We start from the raw sequence: 23,419 nt of genomic DNA, 5'->3' as shown, positions 1-23,419 counted from the left end.
TGTGTGTATATATACATTGTGTTCCAGGTGTGCATTGCTGTGTTTTTTATTCTCTATAGTCTGCCTCTCTCTTTCTCAAGTGTTGGAGGTTATAATTAAGTATATATATATATATATATATATATATATATATATATATATATATATATATATATATATATATATATATATATATATATCTTAATTTCCCTTGACCCTTTATCCTAATGTTCCTATAACTTTCTGTTTCGTCATGGCATGGAGAAAACAATGGCCCTTTTATAAAGTTTCACGGAAACAAGAGCAGATCTGAATGCCCGATATGACGCACAAACAAATCTGTGTCTGATTCATGAGACAATGTCAAAATAAGTGTTGATTTAAGCGCCAACTTTAAACACATTAAACCCCTGCTCGCTAGTCCTTTATTTCCAGACATACCTCAAGCTCATTTACCAGCATCACGTGCCACATTTTTGCAGGCGTTGCATAAATGACCAAAAAAAATGAACTCATTCAACAGAGGTGATTTTTCTTAGAAACATGAGAACATGCTGTTTTGTTATAAATCAGGTAAAAAAACTAAATTGCCTTTCAAATCATATTATTGCGTTATGAATCATTTCATATATTGTGTGGAAGGCTGAGGATGCACACATTCTATCTACAGTATACTACTCTACTTACTACTCTACTTACTACTAGGGCCAAGTTTCAGCACAGATGCCACAATTTGATTTGATTGTATTTGATTTCAGTTGACTCGATTTGAGCTTTTAATTAAAACAAATTCAATACAAATCCTATTTGAGGATGCAGAGATGTTTATCAAATAGCTAAAGATAATTAAAAGAAAAGAATTAATTACAGGCCTGTATATTAAACTTCCAATTTCAAAATCCGCCGCAATAAGGACTGACTGAATTCATCGATAAGCTTTCTGTCGTAGCTCTACTTATTACAGCCTAATTGCTATACCTGTTGATGATACCGGTGTTAAGTTTGATTCTTGACATCAAGACAATCATTGTTCAATCATTGTTAGATGATGTGAGGTTGATTAAACTGCAACACTGATAAATAAGGATGCTGCAGAATTTGCATACACTCAGGTTTGCAACTGTGATGAAAAGGGCCATTGTTTTGTGTATCCTACTCATTCACAGTCTTTGGTTTGGCTGTTGCATGTTGCAGCACTTGCTAAGCCATTGCATTTTTTCGGTGCATGTTTTTGTGCCTGCACATGTATTTACTGTGTTTCAGGGTGTGTTGTCCTCATGTGGTGTTTGTCATCAGGGCGTGAATATTGTGTGTAGCCATGTATTTGCATTAACGTAAAACGTACTGAAAAACGTGATTAGCTGTAACGTCTGTGTTGGTGTTAGAGTGTGCCGTGTGTTTGTGCATTGCGACTGTTAAACAATTGTTAAACTGCTTCTTAGGGAATACTGCAAGGAGCTGGAGCTTACTGGCAACAACACAGAGTTCCTGCACAACTTCATCGCTCTGATGGAGAAAGTCACACCAGACTCTAAAAAATGTGAGGCACTGAATACCATGATGTATTAACTGATGACTAAAAAACTTTGATACTCAAGTCAAGTTTATTTCTGTAGCGCTTTTCACAGCAGACATCGTCTTAAAGCAGCTTTACAGAATTTAACAGTTTAACAGTTTAACAGTTGATACTGACTGAATCCACAAAAAAAAACTTTTAAACAATTTACAGCTTTAAAACACTAAAATGTTTAGCTTTCTTAAAACACGGTGTGAAGTATTACCTAAATGGGGCTCAGTTCTATAAAAATATCAGTGAACTTAGTGCATAATTTTGAATATTTAGGGAACAGCTACAAGTAGAAACAGCATGTTTTTGGAAAAAAGTTGGAAATCTTATTGCTGGTCCCAAGCCCGGAAAAATGGGGAGGGCTGCGTTAGGGAGGGCATCCATCGTCAAAACATGTGCCAAATCAAAACATGTGGATGGTCCGCTGTGGCGACCCCTAATGGGAGAAGCTGATCACAAACTCCCTGAATATGCTACCCACACTCCTTTGGGTTCACAGATTCCATAAAAAAAAAAAAACTGGTGTAGATAATGTTATTTTGGGAATCTTTAATGATTGCAGGATCTTCTGTAACAAACATAATATGGACAAAAGTTTGTGGAAACCTGAGCATTAGATTTATATTTGTTTTTTGATTCCATTTTACAATAAGCCCTCATTTGCTGTTAACCTGAGATGTGTTCTCATTCACAGTACTGCAAATATCTACTCAATCAGTAGATAGATTGCATCAATAATCACATATTTCTCTATTTGAATCGAGTGACAAGTAGTTCTGGGTTGTAGCTAATTCATTAGCTCCAATTTTGGTGAGAAATATTTTAGCAGCATAAACCCCTTCAGTATTAATCAACCTTTTAATGTGTCTTTCGCGTATCCAACAAAGGTGACAACTTCCTTCTGCATAACCTGATCCTGGACACAGGCATTATCAGGCAGCTGGTGGAGAAAGTTTGGAAAACAAAGGACCTTAACACGTTAGTGCAAATTCTACTACATCCTCTGACACAAATAGACAAATTAATAGAATTTGATAGGACAGTCTCTAAATAACACACTTACTGCGAGTTTCAGTTTTGTCTTACACAAGCGTGTGTGTGTGTCTGTGTATATCCTTTACCTGTCCTCTAGGTATGGATTTTTGGCCGTCTTTGCAGCTACAGATGGAGGAATCACTCGTATTTTTCCCAATAAGTGAGTCTGATTCCAGTTGTAATAGCATAACATTGTAATATTATTTAGTATAAGTTTCTCCTTCACATTTATGCAAAATACAATGTGTGGTATGAGATTTCATTTTAGGGATTTTCTCAATTTGTATTTGTGTGTGTGTGTGTGTGTGTGTGTGTGTGTCAGAGCCGCTGAGACATGGGACGAGGATCCAGAGCCATTTAATGCCAGTTACTACCGCCGCAGTCTGGACAACAAAGGCTATATCTTTAGAGCACCCTATCGTAGTCGTAAGTAAAAACTTTGAGCAAAAACACTAAAATGTTTAGCTTTTTTAAAACACGGTGTGAAGTATTACCTAAATGGGGCTCAGTTCTATAAAGATATTAGTGAAGTTAGTACACAATTTTAAATATTTAGGGAAGAGCTACAAGTAGAAACAGCATGTTTTTGGAAAAAAGTTGGAAAACACCCAGTAACTAATCACTACCGACACCTCAGCATCTGTAAAATAAGATGTGGTTTTTTTATATAAAATGGATATTGTTTCATATTGTGTGTTTTTCATCTTTGTGTTTTTGTGAATCTGCTCGTTCTTTGCTTTGGGCATTATTATCATTACATACATATGTTGAGAAAAAATTGTGGCTTTTTTATTTATTAATTTTTTTTTATTTTTTTTAGCAAATGCAAACTTTCAGGATCAAGAGAATGACACAATTGGCATCCTGGTCAGTACAGCAGTGGAAATTACGGTGGGGTCCAGAAACATCAAGCCAGCCGGTAATTGCATCACAATCTTCTTGCAGTTTAGATCAATATATTGTATCAATCATCTTCATATTATAATAAATACATGCTATTACATAAATGGGATATGAATGTTCTTAGTGCACAAAATGAAACACAACATAAAACTGGTTCAGTCTGTGTTCAGTCTGTGGGGAGATAATAGCTTAGATGTTACGGCATTGGACTTTGGATCAGAAAGTCATAAGTTAAAATCCCAGCGTCAACAATGTACCAATCCTGGGCTTCTGAGCAAGGCCCTTAACCACACCGCTGCCCGGTTGTATGAATGAGACAAATGTAAGTCGCTTTGGATAAGGGTGTCTGCTAAATGCTGTAAATGTATCTATTTATTTCATTACTTTTACATTTATCACTTTAACCAACTTGGTGGAAAGGTAGGCAAAATGTAATTGAAGCATTCAAGGTTTGGTGTTTGGTGGTCTCTTTCTGAACTACTATTCAACATTGTTACATTTTTATTTAATTTTTATTTTATAATAAAAACACAAGGGTCCAGAGATCATTTAGGATTCAATTCAAAAGCAGTGTTGTGCTAGTTACAAAAAAATAGTAACTAGTTACAGTTAACTTAGTTACTTTGTTGATTACTTACACCACTTACACTTTTTACTTTTTTAAAGAACGTTCTTCAGTGTTCCCATTAATGCCCTTTTATGTGTTATGGTGTAACAAACACAACACTGACTTAAACACGAAGTCATTTTTAAACACTATTTTATTGAAGTCAGAGCAGCACAAACTGAATATATCACAAGGATTTCTGAAATAAATAACAAAACAAGCTGAATTATATATTCACAATCAAAAACTAAAGTGGCTTCTGCTGTTGTGTTGAGCTCTTAAACATGTTCCTTTCACAGCTGAAGTATGAAAACTATCAACAATATAGAACAGAAGCGGTTAGCTTCTAGCTTCTAGCATGGAGTTCCTGGAGGAGCTTCAACAGATTGGAGTTGCTGTTTATCGCAGTAGATACGACCTTCGAACCAGAAAGACACAACTTACATTTGACTTAAAAGTTTTTGTCTTTATACTCAACTAAAGTGAAATAATGAGCATATTTCCACTTTGAGAAACTCGTCTAGCTCTCGCCTCGACTCGCCATTACTGCCGCACAGACCTGAATAAACGGAGACAGGCCCACAGTGCGTCTTCTTCGTGTATACAGAGTGTAATCCACCAAACCTACAATGCGTCACTGCTGTAAACAGGTTAGACTGTAGGCTACACTTCAGCCGAAATTCATTCATTTAAAAAAGTAACGGGTAACGCACCATACGGTAACGGTAACGGACTTACTTTATTTTTAAAAATAACGCGTTACAGTATTAGTTACTGTGAAAAGTAACGCGTACTCCCCAACACTGTTCAAAAGTATCACCACTTCAAACGGAAAATAACTCGAAAGTAGTTGTTTGCTAAAGTGCCATATAATGTGGCAGTCATGTGACCACAACACTACTATAAAGTTGTAGGAACTGCCTTGATCTCAGGGCAGTAAGTTGTTGTACATTGTGTGATTTGCGGTCAGTAGTGTATCAGACTTTTGTTTTATAATACTGCTTTTGTACATGGCAGGTGGATGACTTAGTGAAATTACACATTAATCTTGTCCTAACCAGTAGGATTGAAATGCTTTTTATGTCATATCCATTATCCATTAACTCATTTTAATCCAAGTGATAAATCTGAGAGAACAAAGAATCTAGTAATAGGAACTGTAATTATGCTGTTTGGCTGTTTTTGTTGTCGTTCTTGTTGTTTTATTGATCTCTTCCTTTCACTCTCTCTCTCTCTCTCTCTCTCTCTCTCTCTTTCTCTCTCTCTCTCTCTCTCTCTCTCTCTCTCTCTCTCTCTCTCTCTCTCTCTCTCAGTTGTGGGTGTAAAGTTGGACCTTGAAGCTTGGACATCAAAGTTTAAAATCCTTGCCAGCAACCAAACTGATGATACTCGCCAGGGTTCTCAAATGGTAAAATACACATAGATTACATACACTATCCAGACAAACGGACACTTGAACACTTAAAATAAAATGTGCTTTTTGAATATCCTATTCCAATATGTGTTTCCTATTTGCTCCTATAATAACAACCTTCACTCTTCTGGGAAGATGTTCCAGTAGATTTTGGAGTGAGGTTGTAGAGATTTGTACTCATTCAGCCACAAGGACTTTAGTAGTTAAGTAGTGATGTAGGGTGAGGAGGCCACTTAAGATCTTCCACTCCAACCCATGTAAACTATATGTTCATGGAGCTTGGAAAATCTTTATGCTGCTGGATCCAAGGACATATTATCTAGTTATAAACCCAATGTTTCTGGGAAAGACAGATGCCCCAATACATTTGTCTACATAATAAAAGTGTGTGTTAAATTATTTTCTTTGTTAAAATCTGGGCAATACATAAATTAACAGGGACTATTTAATAGCAGTTCGAGAAATCAGTATGGTTCTTAAAGGTCATCATTTTTTCTCATTCCACTCCTTATTATTCCTGAAGACCTGTTTGTGATGACTGTGCAGGTCTTTTATTAACAAACTTGCATGTACTCATGGTGCAGTATCACTACCATCGTTTCATTGTGTGATGTGTTGCAACATCCACAGCAGACTAAAAATTAAACTACCAAACTACGGTTAACTCGATTCATCAATCTAATTCTTCTTTTAATGAGTACACATGGTGGACCTGAGCGTGTTTTTTTTTCCTTTAACACTCAGTGAGGCTAACCATAGATTTGCATATTCTATTATCACTGTTCCTTGTAGTAATTAATTATACATGCTCCCTAGACAAAAGCTCTTTATCTTAATATGAATCAATGACTGTGTGAAAAGACATAAGAAGACACATTTTCACAAGACACAGCTATAGAGTTGACTTTTTATTAAATACAATTTCATTTCATTTACATTTTATGTGAATAATATATGTATGGTATATTTCAATCCCTCAGTGTGGACCAACCAGTGGCTGTGAGATGGACTGTGAGGCCCATGAGGCAAGACCACACCCTCTATTTTTCCTCATGACCATTAACACTGATATATTACATTTGTTTTATTTGAATGTAATTTGTTTTATACAGTATATGATATACAATTTATGGACAAAATTTTGTTTTTTGAGCATCCCATTTCACATTGAGCCTCTTATAATAACCTCCACTCTCCTGCAAAGATTTTCCACTAGATTTTGGGCCGTGCTTGTGGAGATTTGTGCTGATCAGTAGAGGCGGCCTGGGGTGCAGTCAGTGTTCTAATGAATTCGGAAGATGTTCAATATAGCTAAAGTTAGAGCTGTATGCCGGTCAAGATCTTCTATTCTATCCTGTGTAAACCGTATACAGTATTAATGGAGCTCACTTTGTGCACAGGGACATTGTCATGCAAGAACAGGTTTGGGTCTTCTAGTTCAAGTGAAGGGAAAATGTAATGTTACCACATCAAAAGACATCCAATACAATCGAGTGCCTCCAACATTGTGGTACCAGTTTGGGAAAGCACCACATATGGCTGGAAAAATCTGATGTCCCAATACTTTTGTCCATATATGAATAGTTAATTAGGTCTTCATTTATTGACTCTTGTACTCCCTGTGCAGGACTTGCTGTGTTACCTGATTGATGATGGTGGCTTCCTTATTATGTCCAACCAAATTCAAGACTGGAACAAGGTCTGGAGGAAGCAATTTTTCTCACCTGCCTGGATAAAACACACTTTTAGAGACTTTCAGTTTCACTCTACGCCATCCTTTCCTTTTTATAGATCGGCATGTTCTTCACTGAGGTGGACCCAGCTCTGATGCATGTGCTCTACAACAACTCCTTCTACAATTACAAAGAGTCTTATGACTACCAGTCTGTGTGTGGACCCGTGCCTAACAGCAACACAGGAGCAGCACCTAGAGGAGTGTTTGTGGTGAGTTATCCCAAAAAAAAAGGAAAAAATGGCTGAATTAATAACAAAATATTTCTATAAGATAGATCTTTTTATCTTTTATCCCTCAAACTGTTTTGTCTTGTAGCCCACCATTGCGGACCTGGTAAACGTTGCCTGGTGGACCTCAGCAGCTGCATGGTATGAGCCCTTAAGATAATTAGAGTGACAAATGATAAACTGTAGAATGTATTCTACAATGTATGTATTTTATAGAACCACTGTGGGTCTTATTGCTTTTGCTCAGTCTTTCCATGGTGTATGACCCGTGCCATAAAATGTCTTCCACAACCTCACCTTACTAGCAGAGTTTGTCCTACACAGCTGTTTCTTTTTCAATGAATGACTGTGTTTTAACCTAAATATAAAATTGATGATCATTAGCACTTGGTGTAATTGGTTGATCATACACCTGACTCTGATTCTACAAAATCGATTGGATTTGGTTTTCTCTTTGGTTCATTTACTTTCCAATTGTTTTTAAAAGCATTGTTACCTCACAGCATTTTTTTCGCAACTCTCTAAAAGTATTGCATAGCTCTGTTCATTTACATAAGATTTGAATTGCACATTTTTTGTTTTTCTTGTAGGTCTCTGTTTCAGCAGTTACTTTATGGGTTTGCCTACCATAGCTGGTTCATTACAGGTATGTACAATAAATAGCTTAGAGCAGGGGTCACCAACCTTTTTAAAACTAAGAGCTACTTCTTGGGTACCAATTAATGTGGAGGGCTACCAGTTTGATACACACAGTTTTCAGTTTGATCTGAAATGACAAATTTTGCTCAATTTACCTTTTATTATATGTTATTATTAATATTCAATGATATTCATCTATATGAAGACACTGATCATGTTAATGATTTCTCATAATAATCATCAACAATGATTTAACAAAGTAAGAAACAGCTATTTTTAGAGAAGGCCCGCAGGCTACTTATGTGGTCCTTACGGGCTACCTGGGCACCACGTTGGTGACCCCTGACTTAGAGAGTAAACTCCAGTGAATTATTTGCCCAATTCTGTTTGTTACCATGTACAAATAAGCTCCATAATTAAAAAAGACATAGATGTTAAGCTTCTAAAGCAATGAATAACAAACAAAATAGCTATTTAAAAATATGAAATGTAATCAGCTGTTTGATAAATGTCTTCATATCTAAATATCTAATATGGTGTTGGATTCTATATTGTTCCTGGGGTTGTTGTGGAGTTTGATCGCATCTTGAATCCAATATCAGAAAATTTTAGCCGAGAACTAAATTTCCTCAAGTCTTAACCTGGAGGTTATGATTTGACTATAGAAAAATAATTTATTAACATGTACAAACATGCATTCAATTATTTTCAGACTCAAAATATTACTCAGTGTTTGTGTTATTTAGTATAAAGTACAGTATATGGGTTGCCAGTAAGGGTAGAAATAGAACATTTATGTTACATGTTGACTCTTGTGTGTGTGTGTGTGTGTGTGTGTGTGTGTGTGTGTGTGTGTGTGTGTGTGTGTGTGTGTGTGTGTGTGTGTGTGTGTGTGTAGATGAAGTTGATGCAGGAGAGAGCATGGACCCCAGAGAGACTAGCTGTGTCACAATACAGAAGCAGTTCTACTTTGGGAATATCAGCAGTGCCTACAGCATAGTGCAAGATTGTGAGAACTGCTCCAGGTCAGATAAACGATTCCATTGTCTGTTTTGTCTGCATTTTAATTAATGATGTTTTTTACAGTAGTATGCAAATATATTCATACTGAAGTCACAGAAACACGATGATGTTACAGTCACATACATTTGCTGACCACTTTATTGTGTATTCCTGTACACATATTTATTCATACAGTTATTCAGGCAGATACACATTGGGGTGATCTCAATATTGCGAATAGTATTCAAAAGATCTGCCAATAATATTTTTAAACCTTTAACGGCTCCTGTTCAGACTGTAGAGTCAAGATTTCTGTAAATGGCTGACAAGAGTCAAACCCAGTGTGAAGTTCTGCTGCTGTAGCTCATCTTATCTCAAGGATCGATATACAACATATTTGGAGATGCTTTTCTGTTCGGGGGAGTAGTTATGGTTATTTGAGATCCTGTAAATCTAAACCTGTTGTTTTGTCAGCAGTATCTGAAATTCTCTATCCAGCCTTCCTAGCAGCAGCAGAGATCAAAAAAGTTATTTCTGCTATGCTATTCTAAGGTTTGATGTGAAAATGGCCTGAAACTCATGACCTATATCTCCTTATGTTTCTACATTGTGCTGCTGCCACATTAATGGCTGATTTCTTATAAAAAAACGTTGTACGGGTGCAGTAAGTGTGTGTAACGGTCTTTGCATATCTGATGAGGGAGATAAAGATAACCACCTATAAATGAGTTCAGAATCCCAAATAGGCCAGCCAATAAGCGTTATTCGAGTCATAACAGATTTCTAAAATGCTTGTACTCCGCAGGTTGATCCATGCCAAGAGATTAAACAACACCAACTTGCTGTTTGTGGTGGCTGAGAAGCTGCCCTGCAACACATGTGACATAGAGAAACTGTCTCAGGCTGAGAGAGAACGTATCCTTGCACAGATTTGGTGGTGAAATTTTGTGTTTGTTGTAACACTTAAATTGAGGTTTATGAGATACTTGTTTTACATACTTTTTTCACCTTCAGTAACCACTTCTGTTCTGGGTGCAGTGAAAGACTAGCATTGCACACTAAACAGAAATACCCCTTGAATATGACACCTGTTCTTCAAATGACACTTTGCATGTATACTTGTAAAAACCTGAGGCATGTTGCTAAATGTATTATTTTGTTTTCGGGAGGTGAAGAGAAATCTAAATCCAAAAGAAAATCAACAAGGACACTTCACATATTATCCCAAGCTACAGTAGGATCAAGCCAGAGATCAAGCCGGTGATGTGAAACATCAGCGCTACCGTGCCACAGAATGTGGGAACATTCCAGAACATTTATATTTATGGCATGTAGCAGATGATCAGATCCATATTGACTTACATAAGTGTGGTGAAGTAATACCTCCTGATATTGGTTTACTAGGTCATGGGCTAAAAAAAAACTCTTTTGAGGGGAGGTCATATAGTTTTAAAGCACAAAAGGTTTTGTATATTTTTAATCTACATTTCTGACAAAATCTTTTTTTAATATATCTGTCTCATAAGAGTTTCTTCTGTACTGAAAATACAGAATACAAAAAGCGTTTTATCCAGGATAATGGACACTTGCATCTTGTGAATCGTTTGGAAAATAAACTCATGTCTAAACCATCAATTCCTTAATGCATTTCTCAGTAAAACCAGAAGATCCATGTCTGGACCTGCCACCACCTCGGTATAGAAAAGGGCCCTCTACTTGTTTCGATTACAACCTTGCAGTACGTATATATAAACATACCCAAACAGAGACATGCACATATACATAAATTATATCAGGTGTCTTATGGTCAAACCTTTGTCCATATATATGTTAATACAGGTAATGAGTGAGTTTTTATACATGTAAGTAATATCAAGTAATGTACAACCCCTGCATTACATAGTCACAACAGTCCGGTCTGTGGAAATATTGTCTGACATTAAACCGGTCTGTGGCGCATAAAAGTTTGGGGACCGCTGACTAACGCTCTTTACTTCTACTTTTTTGCAGGAGAACACTACAGATTGTGGGCGAGGATTCTCCTTCCGCCCTTCCATCAACACTTTAATCCTCCTCCAGCTCCTCGTCCTCTCTCTCATGGCCTGCCCCCATGTCTTGCCTTTTTCTCTTTAACTCCCTTCACTGCCCATCTTTCTCTCCTTGCCCCAATTCCACATTTCGCCTCTTTCCTTCCCTTGCTCTAGTCATAGGTATTAAAGGGACTTCCTGTTGCCGCCCCACCCCCCATATGGAAGCCCACCGTACTGCATCATCCACTTTGCTTCACAGGTTGCTGCATAGTGACCGGCGCAGAACTTGTCGATCGGCAGCTTTTCCTTGAGGAGCACGAAGATTTCCTAAAGGGGGGAAGCAGCTGCAGAAGTCTAAATGTTGACACGCAATCATTTAAACATTAATATAAAAGCCACGGCAGGAAAAAAAAAAAAACATCCATTTAGAAACAACTAATGAAACCGAAGTAGAGTTGAAGAAAATGGAATACCGCCCCATATCCCTTACCCTCAACCACCCCCCCCCCTTCCCCCACACACACCTGTCCAACCTGCCTTTATAGATGTGTGTAGGAAATGCATTTCCACAGACGTTCTTCTTTACAGTTTAAGCCATCCGCCTCACTCTCCTCATCATCCTTCGACTCGAATTTTCTGCCATTTTCTAGCAATCGATAACAAGATCACAGAACTCGGTTCAATTAACAAAAAAAAAATGACAAACAGTAAGAACCTTTGAGTATTTAAAGAATACCTCCGTAAGTTAGGATATAACGAGAACGGAAAGATGATAAATGTAACCTATTCAAAAAAAAAAATAATACTATCATTTATGATTTGTTTATATATGCACTAGATCTAATACTTGCCAAAATGAATTGTGGTGTGGTCTTATTTTTCTAGCCAAATTAGGTGGAGAAGAAAAAAAAAGGGGAGGAGAATACAAGTTGTCATGTAGGCCTGGATTTTAGTTAATTAATTTTTTATTTTTTTGGCTGTTCTTTCATTAGTCATAAGGGCTTTAGTACGCATATCATTCTATTTGTCTGGTACATACACAGAGGAATGACGATTTACGGTTTCAACCAAACGTGGGACTTTTAAGTGCCGTCGTAAAAAAAAATAATAATAATAATCCAGCGTTTGGACCCGAATTGGAATTGCAGCTCGAACCCTGCCATCATTAATGTGCGTTCTGTGTACTAGTGTGTTTACAGGGTAGCCATTTTTACAACCGATGTTTTAGTCAACGGGACGACCTGGCCAACGGTCTGTTAGTGACTACAACATTATTAGTTTATCAGAATCCATCTCATCATTTACAGCACACATCAATATGGATCGAAGACACATCAGTTTTTAATCATTGTGTATTGAAATCATAAACATGTAGAAATCTCTGGTGAGGGTCCATTCATTTCCTCCTTTTTTTTTATCTATTGCTCTCTCTTTCTCTCTCTCTCTCTCTCTCTCTCTCTGTTGTGCCTTGATGCACTTCTGTATCTTTACAGAGTAGATGCTCCACTTTATAAAGGTATCACTACATGCTGGCCTTTAGACTGATTATTGACTGTACTGCTACAGTATGTACAACATGTAGTTCACCTCACACAGAGACCTCACTGACTTATAAGCAAATGTTGTTGTTTTTTTTTTATTATTATTATTAGGAGTATGTTATTTGCCACAGCTTTCTGAATAAACCCTGCAGTCATGCTGAGGAGATCCTGCCAGTACAGGTGTTCACTTTCACCCTCAAAATCTTTAAAGGTATCTTATATAGAAAATGACAAATTTGTACATTCTAGGACAAGAAAAAAAGCTTTCTCTAAATCATGCTCTGGTTTTCATTTCTTTAGATTTCTTTATTTATTTTTTTAAATAGAGGGGCGAGCCAGCATTATTCTAGAGAACATCAACTAACCTGATCACTGATTAATACACTGTGGAGTCCATTCTATAAGTGACTGTTTAGGATTAAAGTGTTGAGTATTTTTTTTCTTTCCTCCCAATTTTTCTTACTTTCTTTTTTTTTTTTTTTTTAAGATACGAGTATTCTGTAGACTGTATGTAGGGTGGAAGAATCGGTGACCCTTCAGAGGTCATACAGCTCTTTGCGTACGTGTATGCGTGTGTCTGGACCCGTGTACGTGTCGTCTGCTTGCGATGCAGCAAATTATGATGTGTTTGAACAGGTGTCGGAATGAAAAAAAAAACAGTGATTTGATTATTAAAGCGTCCGAAGTTTGTTGCCAGCAAAAAAAAAAAAAAAGAAAAAGTAATCTGTCCCATTTTCCACGTGTCTGTGTCTAAGTCTGTTCACAAAGCTTTTTGTCTTTCAGATTTCAAACTGCTCATATAGGCTGCTTTCTTTCCGCCTGTCTGTCCTTTTAATCCGTTGTTCTGCGTCAACAGCAGCTGAAGAAAGTGCGTGCTTGTCTACAAGCATACGCATAAACTATACCCTACCTGTGACTAAGTTCACAGTCTGTAATAAGCGATGTAATTAACTATTACATAAACAGCATAAACTCATAGAACTAACTTTTTTTTTTTCCTTTACTTTTTTTTTTAATACCTGGATTGGTTCATTTTTGGAATATATCAGCCTTCCATCACCATCAGTGCTAATCAATTACAGCTCCATGAGGAGCGTTTGGTGTAAAGAGGAATTATTAATCCGCATATTATCATTAAGGAGTGTGTATAAATACATAACACTTAACAGCTGTGTGTCCTTTTACTATCCATATACTATCAAAACAGATCGTGAGTAGATGCACAGCACTCTCACTAAAACAATCCCACTCACTTGCATACATGAGAACACGCGCAGGTACGTTAACACATAATAATCTGAAAAGTATAGAAGAGTTAATGCCTTATGCTTTGTCCTGTTGTGAATCACATCCGACCTTTGCCTCTTTTGATTCGTTCGACAAAAACTAAAAACGAAAAAAAAAAAAATCACTTGTCCTAATGTTTAAAAAAAAAGAAAAAAAAAAAAAAAAGTCAAAGCTGCCTAAGAGAACTAAGAAATTTTGGCTAGACACTAAAATTTTACTGTGAGTGTGCATCTGTGTCACTATACCACATACACTGGAGCAGAGGTTTGTGTTATTCGGTGGTTTGAAAAAAAAAATTGCCAAAAAAAAAAAAGTGTTTGGGAAAAAAAAAAAAAAAAAAAGAAGATAAAAGAGGAGGAAATCTGGATGGGGAGATGTCTGACCCATGATCCACCCTGAATGGGTCTTTTTTTTTTTTTTTTTTTATCAGGGCTTCTCCCTCAGCTTTCTCCTCTCCTTTAAAGACAGTGGAGTAGGTGTGCTTAAGTGGGGGAGCCACGTGTGTATGTGACTCTGTAGTCCTTAGTCTGGTGCTCTGTGACAAATGTGTGAAAAAAAAATGCTAACAAATAAATAAGCAAAAAAAAAAAGAAATCCGTCAAAGGTGAAACCGAATTTAAGTAAGGTTTTAAAAAAAAAAAAAAAATGATTAAAATATAGGAACACAGTACTGCTGATAATCATTAATTTGAGGTCTGCCATCACAGTGGGAGTTTCTTTAGTTTGTTTGTTGGATTGTGTGTGTATGGAACACAACTGGCTCTTTGGACAGTGGTCTATGTTGCTCCATTCTTTTGTACAGAAGACAAAAAAAAAGATAAGGGAAACATTTGTAAAATATTGTCTGTGACTCCTTGTAAAATATTTTCAAATTGTTTATTACAGAGAATCAGTTATTAAATAATGTTCATATTTTTCACTTCAGCTCAGTGTGATGTGTTTATTTTTCCACGCGCAATCACAGTACGCGATCGTTCGCCTTGCATTAGCTTACATGTAGTGCTTCTCTTACGTATATTTTGCCATGCGTTCTTACGATGTTGTGCTGAGCGTTTAATCATGCGAAATGATATTTCACTTTTTTATATTTATTTAATGCAAATCCTGAATTAAAATATTAAAGCAGATTAAGTAGTATGAAATATATTTCTTGTGGTATAGGTATTATAATCTGAATATATTCCATAATTACACAATATGTTCTAACACTACGTGTATTACAGTTTATAAAAACAAGTGTGTGGTGGTGGTGGTGGGGGGGGGGGGGTTGGGGGGATCACGCAATTAAAATTGACAATGCCAGTTTCCCCTCACGGAAGTTAAAGGATGACTTCATTCTTTTCCCCTCTGCCAAATAGGGAGGTGGTTGCTCAGTGGTTAAGGCATTGGACTTTAGATTGGAAAGTCACAAGTTTAAATCATACCATCACCGAGCTGCCGCTGCTGGGCCCTTGAGCAAGGCCCTTAACCCTCCCCTGCTCAGTTGTAAGTTGCTCTGAATAAGGGCGTCTGCCAAATGCAATAAATGTACATGTAAAATCATGTTCTTTTAACCGGGATTTGTTAATTGACTGATATTGACAGCTGGAAAGGAGACAAGAAAAACTAGCTATTAAAGTGGGAACGGTTGAAGACTACATTGAGATGAAATGAATCATACTTTATTATCGTTAATGCAAATCGAATGTAATCGCTGTGTAGTAATCATACATCAAAAACCGATGTGGCTTGAAGAGCTTTCGATTACACGAGACTGTGTAGAAACTCAAGTACAGCTTTATGCCAAGTCACTGGGTCGTCAAGGTAACACGGATGCCCGGCCCCATGCATTACCACCACCTTGTGATTGGGCAGATTCTTCAGGTTGTTCAGTGACACCTTCCCTAATTGAGTGTCCTGATCCCCATACACGATCAGTGTGGGGACCTGTAAAGAAAGAAAGGAAAATTGTCATGCACAAACATTACAACACAGAAATACTTTTATTTATTTTATATATTATATATATATATATATATATATATATATATATATATATATATATATATATATATATATATATATATATATTATATACAGTGAGGAAAATAAGTATTTGAACACCCTGCTATTTTGCAAGTTCTCCCACTTAGAAATCATGGAGGGGTCTGAAATTGTCCTCGTAGGTGCATGTCCACTGTGAGAGACATTATCTAAAATAAAATATTAAATCTATTAAACCCATTAACATTATGACAGAATGTGTTTATTACGTACATGATATTCAGAACTGAGTCTTTTTATAAATCCTGGGTATACATATACTATTATTATTTAATCTTATACCATAATAAGCCATATTATCTGATGAGGGAAGTCCAGCTTGAAATCACTTTTTTAAGTGCTTGTTATTGTAGTGGTGCTTCTGCAAATTTCAGGTGATGCCTCTATGATCATAAGAATGAGTGAATTTCACATTTTATCTTATGGATATGTTTTTGCCTATTATCTTTTTGTTAATTTCGCAACCCTGAAAATGCAGTAATTCCACTCTACCTATTAGGACCACTGGGATGGTTTCTTCCAGAGCCAGGGGGCATATCAATGTCATCGTTTAAGGCAGGGGTCGGCAACCTTCACCACAGAAAAGAAAACACTGGGAGCCACAAAACCCTTTTGACATTTAAATTGAAATAACACTACATGTAACGTTTTTTTTTTTTGTTGCCTTTATGCTATGTATAATCAAACCATAATGTGTTGCATTTATGAAATCAATGAACTGCAGAAAGAATGAAATTACATTTCTGCATGCAACAAAAAAATGTTGAACTCCTTAAAAAAAGACATTGGGTTGAAGGTTACTTTCAAGTAAAATACTCAATGTCTATTTGAGTCCTTCTTGTATTTATAAAAAAGAACGCCGAACATAAATGATCCACCGGCAGCAAACCAAAAATGCCGTCCTCTTCTGTGTGCCGTCAACCAAAGTTTAAGAAGTCGCGTGCCGGTGGGTGTCGCACATTAGCGGTTGTGACGCATATGAAGAGCGACAAAAAACTTTAACACGTTTTATTTACATTTTACAAGATCACCAAAATCTTCAAATTTAGAATTACATTTTAACGGACTAAAATAAAATACATTTTAATTAAATACTCATTATTTATTTTCCAAAGCCACAGGGAGCCGCAGAAGAGGGATGAAAGAGCCGCATGCGGCTCCGGAGCCGCGGGTTGCCGACCCCTGGTTTAATATCTTGAAGGCTTACGTCATCTGACAGCAACAGAAGGTGTCGGAAATATTGCAAATACCATAGTTATTTTTTTTTATTAAAAAAATTTAAAAACCTGCAATCACAAATTTGATAATAGCACTAAATAATGCAAAAATAAAGCAAGTTCTTGTAATTGTTTTCACAAAGGAATAGAATTCTCCCTTCAAACCAATTCTGACCAATCCTCACATTTCCCAAGAACATTTCATAAATGTTCCCATCCTCCCTTGCAGTTATTTTTGTTTGTGATATTTTCTAATATCACAAACAATTTCTCCAAGTTTCTTCTATCTTGGTCCTATTTCTCCAAGATAGAAGAAATAAGTCCCTTAAACCACAGTAACCCTAAAGGAAATGAAGTAAATCGAATGAATGCGATAAACGCAAAAAGCACAGAGCCGCACAAGTACTACACCACGTCCACAAATGGAGGAGTCTTACAACGGCAGTCATTTAAACACAGGCATTGAGAACCCGTTGGACACAGTACCGGTGTGGCACTTTCTATTTTAGAACACGGCAGCAATACCTTTTGCAGGAACTTGAGGTTTTGCCACACCGTTCCCAAACTTAAGTACTCACACTACCTGAACAATAACAAATGCAGTTTGCCCACTTGTCTGACCATAGTTACACAAAAGCCCAACTTTGGAACCACAGTCAATGAAGTTTTGACACATTTATCCAATTACTCATGTCTAAGTATTACAACAGTGAGAATATTTGCATGCATAGACCTGGTACATAGACAAAGCATGACTAACACATGTTAGATCTGGTCTTGTGTGTGACTTTTAAAGGTGTGTAACTTGGTGTCTCACAATCACTATATGGGGCTGCAGCTATAGTCTGATGGGTAATAAACAAAAACTGCACATCAGTAACATTAACAAATGCAGACCAATTTTCTATTAGGCCACACTGTGGCTGTCAACACACTGGTTACACACTGGTTACACTGTCTGTTCACACACAAATGAGTTTACACTTTTCTGTTGGCACCTCACACTGACTCAACTAACTAAAGTGCCAGTCACCATGGCACAGGGCTGCTGTGAGACGCTGTATAATTACATCAGCCTGGTGGGTAAGAAGGTTGTTCATCTTTCTGTTTTCAAGGTCTTAACTGAAGACTTGAGAAGCACCAGTTGTAAGTCATTCGAAGTTTTTTTTTTTACATTACTAGTTGCCTATAGGATTTCTGTACCCACTGGGCCAGCAATTATGTTTATTATCTTAATATAGCAATGGTGTCCTGCATTAGAGATACATCAAACTCAAAGCAAGAATCAACTCCCCGGGTGGTGGCTGTTGAATGATAAAAGAGAGATGATTGGTAGTTTGCTGTTTACTTGTTAATGGAAATAGCGTTAATGGTAAAACTACACTAGTTATGTAGTTGAAATTTCTCTGAAACAAATTAAAGCAGTTGCATTTCCACGTTACACTGATGGTAAATTATCTTTATGTGATGGCATGCTGTGAGAAAACAATACAAAAAAAAGCTTAACACTTTACATGCAGAAAGGATAAACTCATATGGTATATATATATTTTTTTTTTTATCAATATTTTCTAAATGGTGCCCAGTACCAGGTCAATTCAAGTTTAAGATGTTTATCAAAATTAAAATATAGGTACTGTATCCCTTCACTCACATTCATGCACACACACACACACACACACACACACACACACACACACACACACACACACACACATTACTTACCTGCACAGCCTTGTACTGTTCAACCTTGAACTTGTCCGTGCAGATGGGAGCTACAGGAATATAAGCTTTCAACCGCTCAGGGTGCTGGAAGAGAAAGGGCAGCGAATACATGCCACTGAGAGACGGGCTGATCACCACTACAGGCCCAGTGTTCAAGCCATCGCACACTTGCTTCAGAAACTCTGCAGGGGCCGGCTCACCCACTGCTGCAGGAGCTTCTGCGGCTTTTGACTCACCCAGGCCTACGTGAGCAGAAAAATACGAGACAAAAATAATACAGCATGAAACGTACCTGGAAAAAAAGTCACAGTTTGGGCCAATAATATGCCATTTATTAAAACTGAACATAGGCAAAAGAACAAGAAAGCAAATTCTGCATTTTAAAGGGGATACATTTCCCTTTCGCAAACTAATTTAAAAGTCCTGCCTGTCTGGGGACAGGGGCTGTCATCCTGGCCTTCCAGAGAAGGAGTGAGGTGGTCCCAGTGTAACATCACTATATAGCATATATAAACAGTGCAAATATGTATGGATTGGAACAGTTGTGGTCTGCAGTAAGACTGTATTACAGTTTGTTGATCATTCTAATAGTCAAAGGGGGGAAATTATTCTTCAGCCTGTTGGTTCTAGAATGAGTACTTTGGTTCTGGGATCAGCTGCAATCTTTTTTTTATCCTTCCTCAGGCTGGGAGTTTATTGCCAATAATAAGTTACACTGTTCTTACAACTCTCTGTAGGGCCTTGTGATCTAGTTAAAGTCATGTGTGAACATGGAGTATAGGAGGGGACTTAAGACACAACCCTGTGGAGCACCAGTACTCAGAGTCAGAGTGGAGGAGTAGTTATTCCCAATTCTGACCACTTGGGGTCATCAAAAAGTCCAAAATCCAGTTACACAAGTAATAGTTCAGTCCTAATTCTTTCAGCTTTGAAAACTTGCTTGCAACAAAACCTGTGGGTCCCTCATCTCCTCTGTGTGAAGGCTCAGGAGTTCTTGCAATGTACAGTAGGGAGCTACTTGCCATTCAGCTTATCACAAGTGAGATTTTTCTAATTTTGAGATTTTGTTGCTACATTTGGTGAATTTGGTGATACATTAAAAAGAAAATCGACCTTCTTTTCTCTGCACCCGAGTTTGTTTTGTGGCCTGCAAATAATCATGATGAATACAATAACACACAAACTAGTGTATAACCTTATCTAGATAGATTCTTCTTATTATTATTATTATTATTAGTAGTAGTAGTAGTAGTAGTAGTAGTAGTCTTATTTTTCTCAAGTGGGTATTTCAGTTTTTCTCAGCTTTTGGAGTCTCAAAACAATGTGTACAAAGAGCACAACACTGGATTTCTTGCAAAAGCCTGTACTTTTCTCAAAATCCATAGTTCATCTCTCAAAAAGAAGTAGTTGTGTCAATGAACATGCCATTCCCATCAGAATGAAAATTCTCTTTATCATTGTTCACAAACACAATCATCCAACTAGGTTGATCTGATGCCATACACTCACCTTCATCAATTCAAGTCACATTTACAAAAAAAAGTTGAATAGAAATTTTAGATGACAGATGATGACAACTGGTTTAACCATTTTGCATTTAAAGACTTATGCAATGAGCTGATGAGATGTTTTAGGGGTTTAGACTATCGAGGTGAGGGAGGCGAGATCGATGGTTTGGATATGTGCAGAGGAGGGACATGGGTTATATCGGTAAGAGAATGCTGATGATGGAGCCACCAGAAAGGAGGAAAAGAGGAAAGCCAAGGAGGAGGTTTATGGCTGTGATAAGGGAAGACATGCAGGTAGTTGGGGTGAAAGAGGCAGATGTAGAGAACAGAGTAGTATGAAGTAGAAGTATGATCCGCTGTGGCGACCCCTAGTGGGAGAAGCCGAAAAAGGAAGAACGTGAAACCAGTATATATATTTTGTATATTTTATATTTTGCTTAACATGACAAACAACTGATAATGTAGGAAACAGCAGACTATTGTACACAATCGATTAAATAAATGTACTAAAGCATTTGGAATTTGATCAAAGCAAAGAGAAATGATTTTATGATGAGCACAAGTGATTAAAAGATGTGGAGGTTGAACAAGGAGTTTTGAGAATTTCATTTCTGATTTGAGAAACGCTCCAAAGTAACTGAGAAAAACTGTAACAGGTTGTCACTGCAGAAGATTTCCACGATGTTGGTGATGAAGAATATCACCAGAACATTACCTGGGAGGTCTATAGCCAAGGCGCGGTATCCGGCCTCAGCCAGGGCGTTGAGAGTGCCGATAGTGAGCCAATTTTGGGAGGAAAAGCGGATCCCGTGCAGAAGTAAAACACAAAGCTTCGCCTCTCTATCCGAGGGAAGAGCCTGGCGATAAAACAGCGGCTGGCTGCACATTCCCACATTCACTCTATCTTCTGTTATTACAACTGCCGACATCCTGGTCGTCCTCTATGTATCAATCCTGAACCTGTCCCGCAGCAGCGTTGGATCAACAGTAAACACAGTGCAAAGTTCACTTTCAGACCAGCTCATTTATTCCCTAATGAATGCCAAGGCCAAACTAATTCCTCCTGCTACATCAACGACTGCTTATTTTATTCTAGACTTAGTCTTAATATTTAATTGTTTTCATTTAAATGCTGACAAACTTTTGAAAGTTCTGCAAGAAAATAAAAGGAGGCGACCTTAGAACCAGCCGATACCCGGAAGAGCCGCAGAAAATAATAAAGGAAAATGCGCAAAGAGCGGACTCTAGTGGTTCATAGGAGAACAACAGCTTGGCAAATATAATCACTGATACGTGTAAATAGTGCAAAAGTTAGCGTCCCCCCACGGACAAATGTGACTAACTCATATGTTTATCACCATATAACCCTAAAATACAGGTCATGTACGTACATTATTGACAGTCTATTATTCTAATTCTTCTGTAGGCGTCTCAGTGGTGGACAGGAATGACGTTTTATATTATTTTTAAGTATGCTTTTCCTTTTCATACTGTATATACCAGAAAAGCATTCTGTTCGAGACTACTTTAAATTGAATACACAAATTACATTCAGTGCACTGTAGTGTGTAACTCTAGTTAACTCTCCGTCTAAATGTATGATGTGCAGCAACATTTAATATTGAATTGTATAAATGATGAATAATGAATTAAACTATTATATTAGAATATATATATATATATATATATATATATATATATATATATATATATATATATATATATATATATATATACAGTGGGTACGGAAAGTATTCAGACCCCGTTAAATTTTTCACTTTTTGTTATATTGCAGCCATTTGCTAAAATCATTTAAGTTCATTTCTTTTCCTCATGAATGTACACATAGCACCCCATACTGACAGAAAAACACAGAATTGTTGACCTTTTTGCAGATTTATTAAAAAAGAAAAACTGAAATATCACATGGTCCTAAGTATTCAGACCCTTTGCTGTGACACTCATATATTTAACTCAGGTGCTCTCCATTTCTTCTGATCATCCTTGAGATGGTTTTACACCTTCATTTGAGTCCAGAAATTTTTGATTATACTGATTGGACTTGATTAGGAAAGCCACACACCTGTTTATATAAGACCTTACAGATCACAATGCATGTCAGAGCAAATGAGAATCATTAAGGTCAAAGAAACTGCCTGAAGAGCTCAGAGACAGAATTGTGGCAAGGCACAGATCTGGCCAAGGTTCCAAAAATTTTTTTGCTGCACTTAAGGTTCCTAAGAGCACAGTGGCCTCCATTATCCTCAAATGGAAGACGTTTGGGACGACCAGAACCATTCCTAGAGCTGGCCGACCGGCCAAACTGAGCTATCGGGGGAGAAGAGCCTTGGTGAGAGAGGTAAAGAAGAACCCAAAGATCACTGTGGCTGAGCTCCAGAGATGCAGTCGGGAGATGGGAGAAAGTTGTAGAAAGTCAACCATCACTGCAGCCCTTCACCAGTGGGGCTTTATAGCAGAGTGGCCCGACGGAAGCCTCTCCTCAGTGCAGGACACATGAAAACCCGCATGGAGTTCTCCAAGATGGTGAGAAATAAGATCCTCTGGTCTGATGAGACCAAGATAGAACTTTTTGGCCTTAATTCTAAGCGGTATGTGTGGAGAAAACCAGGCACTGCTCATCACCTGTCCAGTACAGTCTCAACAATGGCAGCATCATGGTGTGGGGGTGTTTTTCAGCTGCAGGGACAGGACGACTGGTTGCAATCAAGGGAAAGATGAATGCGGCCAAGCACAGGGATATCCTGGACGAAAACCTTCTCCAGAGTGCTTTGGACCTCAGACTGGGCTGAAGGTTTACCTTCCAACAAGACAATGACCCTAAGCACACAGCTAAAATAACGATGAAGTGGCTTCACAACAACTCTGTGACTGTTCTTGAATGGCCCAGCCAGAGCAATGACTTAAACCCAATTGAGCATCTCTGGAGAGACCTAAAAATA

General features: G+C 37.5%; 2 protein-coding genes across 4 annotated transcripts in view; one reads left to right on the top strand and one right to left on the bottom strand.

The window, feature by feature from the left end:
* The window catches only part of cacna2d2a (calcium channel, voltage-dependent, alpha 2/delta subunit 2a), a 224,953-nt gene extending 210,063 nt beyond the window's left edge, over positions 1 to 14,890 (top strand). For all 3 annotated transcript variants that reach the window (XM_083529148.1, XM_083529147.1, XM_083529149.1), the window contains 15 exons: positions 1,422 to 1,519; positions 2,434 to 2,524; positions 2,679 to 2,741; positions 2,904 to 3,007; positions 3,402 to 3,500; positions 5,405 to 5,499; positions 6,486 to 6,530; positions 7,133 to 7,204; positions 7,297 to 7,449; positions 7,556 to 7,608; positions 8,058 to 8,113; positions 9,005 to 9,131; positions 9,914 to 10,023; positions 10,764 to 10,846; positions 11,119 to 14,890. In XM_083529148.1, the coding sequence (XP_083385274.1) occupies positions 1,422 to 1,519; positions 2,434 to 2,524; positions 2,679 to 2,741; positions 2,904 to 3,007; positions 3,402 to 3,500; positions 5,405 to 5,499; positions 6,486 to 6,530; positions 7,133 to 7,204; positions 7,297 to 7,449; positions 7,556 to 7,608; positions 8,058 to 8,113; positions 9,005 to 9,131; positions 9,914 to 10,023; positions 10,764 to 10,846; positions 11,119 to 11,241 (1,372 nt within the window). In that variant the 3' untranslated portion in view covers positions 11,242 to 14,890. The remainder of the gene's footprint in view (positions 1 to 1,421; positions 1,520 to 2,433; positions 2,525 to 2,678; positions 2,742 to 2,903; positions 3,008 to 3,401; positions 3,501 to 5,404; positions 5,500 to 6,485; positions 6,531 to 7,132; positions 7,205 to 7,296; positions 7,450 to 7,555; positions 7,609 to 8,057; positions 8,114 to 9,004; positions 9,132 to 9,913; positions 10,024 to 10,763; positions 10,847 to 11,118) is intronic.
* abhd14b (abhydrolase domain containing 14B) lies at positions 14,829 to 21,683 on the bottom strand. The gene is made up of 3 exons (XM_083530938.1): positions 21,175 to 21,683; positions 18,952 to 19,193; positions 14,829 to 15,892 (listed from the first exon to the last, which is right to left on the bottom strand). Exons 1-3 carry the CDS (start codon positions 21,386 to 21,388, stop codon positions 15,710 to 15,712), a joined length of 639 nt encoding a protein of 212 aa, XP_083387064.1. The 5' UTR covers positions 21,389 to 21,683; the 3' UTR covers positions 14,829 to 15,709.
* Between the last annotated feature and the right edge of the window lie 1,736 nt (positions 21,684 to 23,419).

This window comes from Silurus aristotelis, assembly GCF_946808225.1.
Source record: "Silurus aristotelis genome assembly, chromosome: 2".
Classification (NCBI taxonomy): domain Eukaryota; kingdom Metazoa; phylum Chordata; class Actinopteri; order Siluriformes; family Siluridae; genus Silurus; species Silurus aristotelis.
This window is presented reverse-complemented; position numbering and strand designations above follow the sequence as displayed.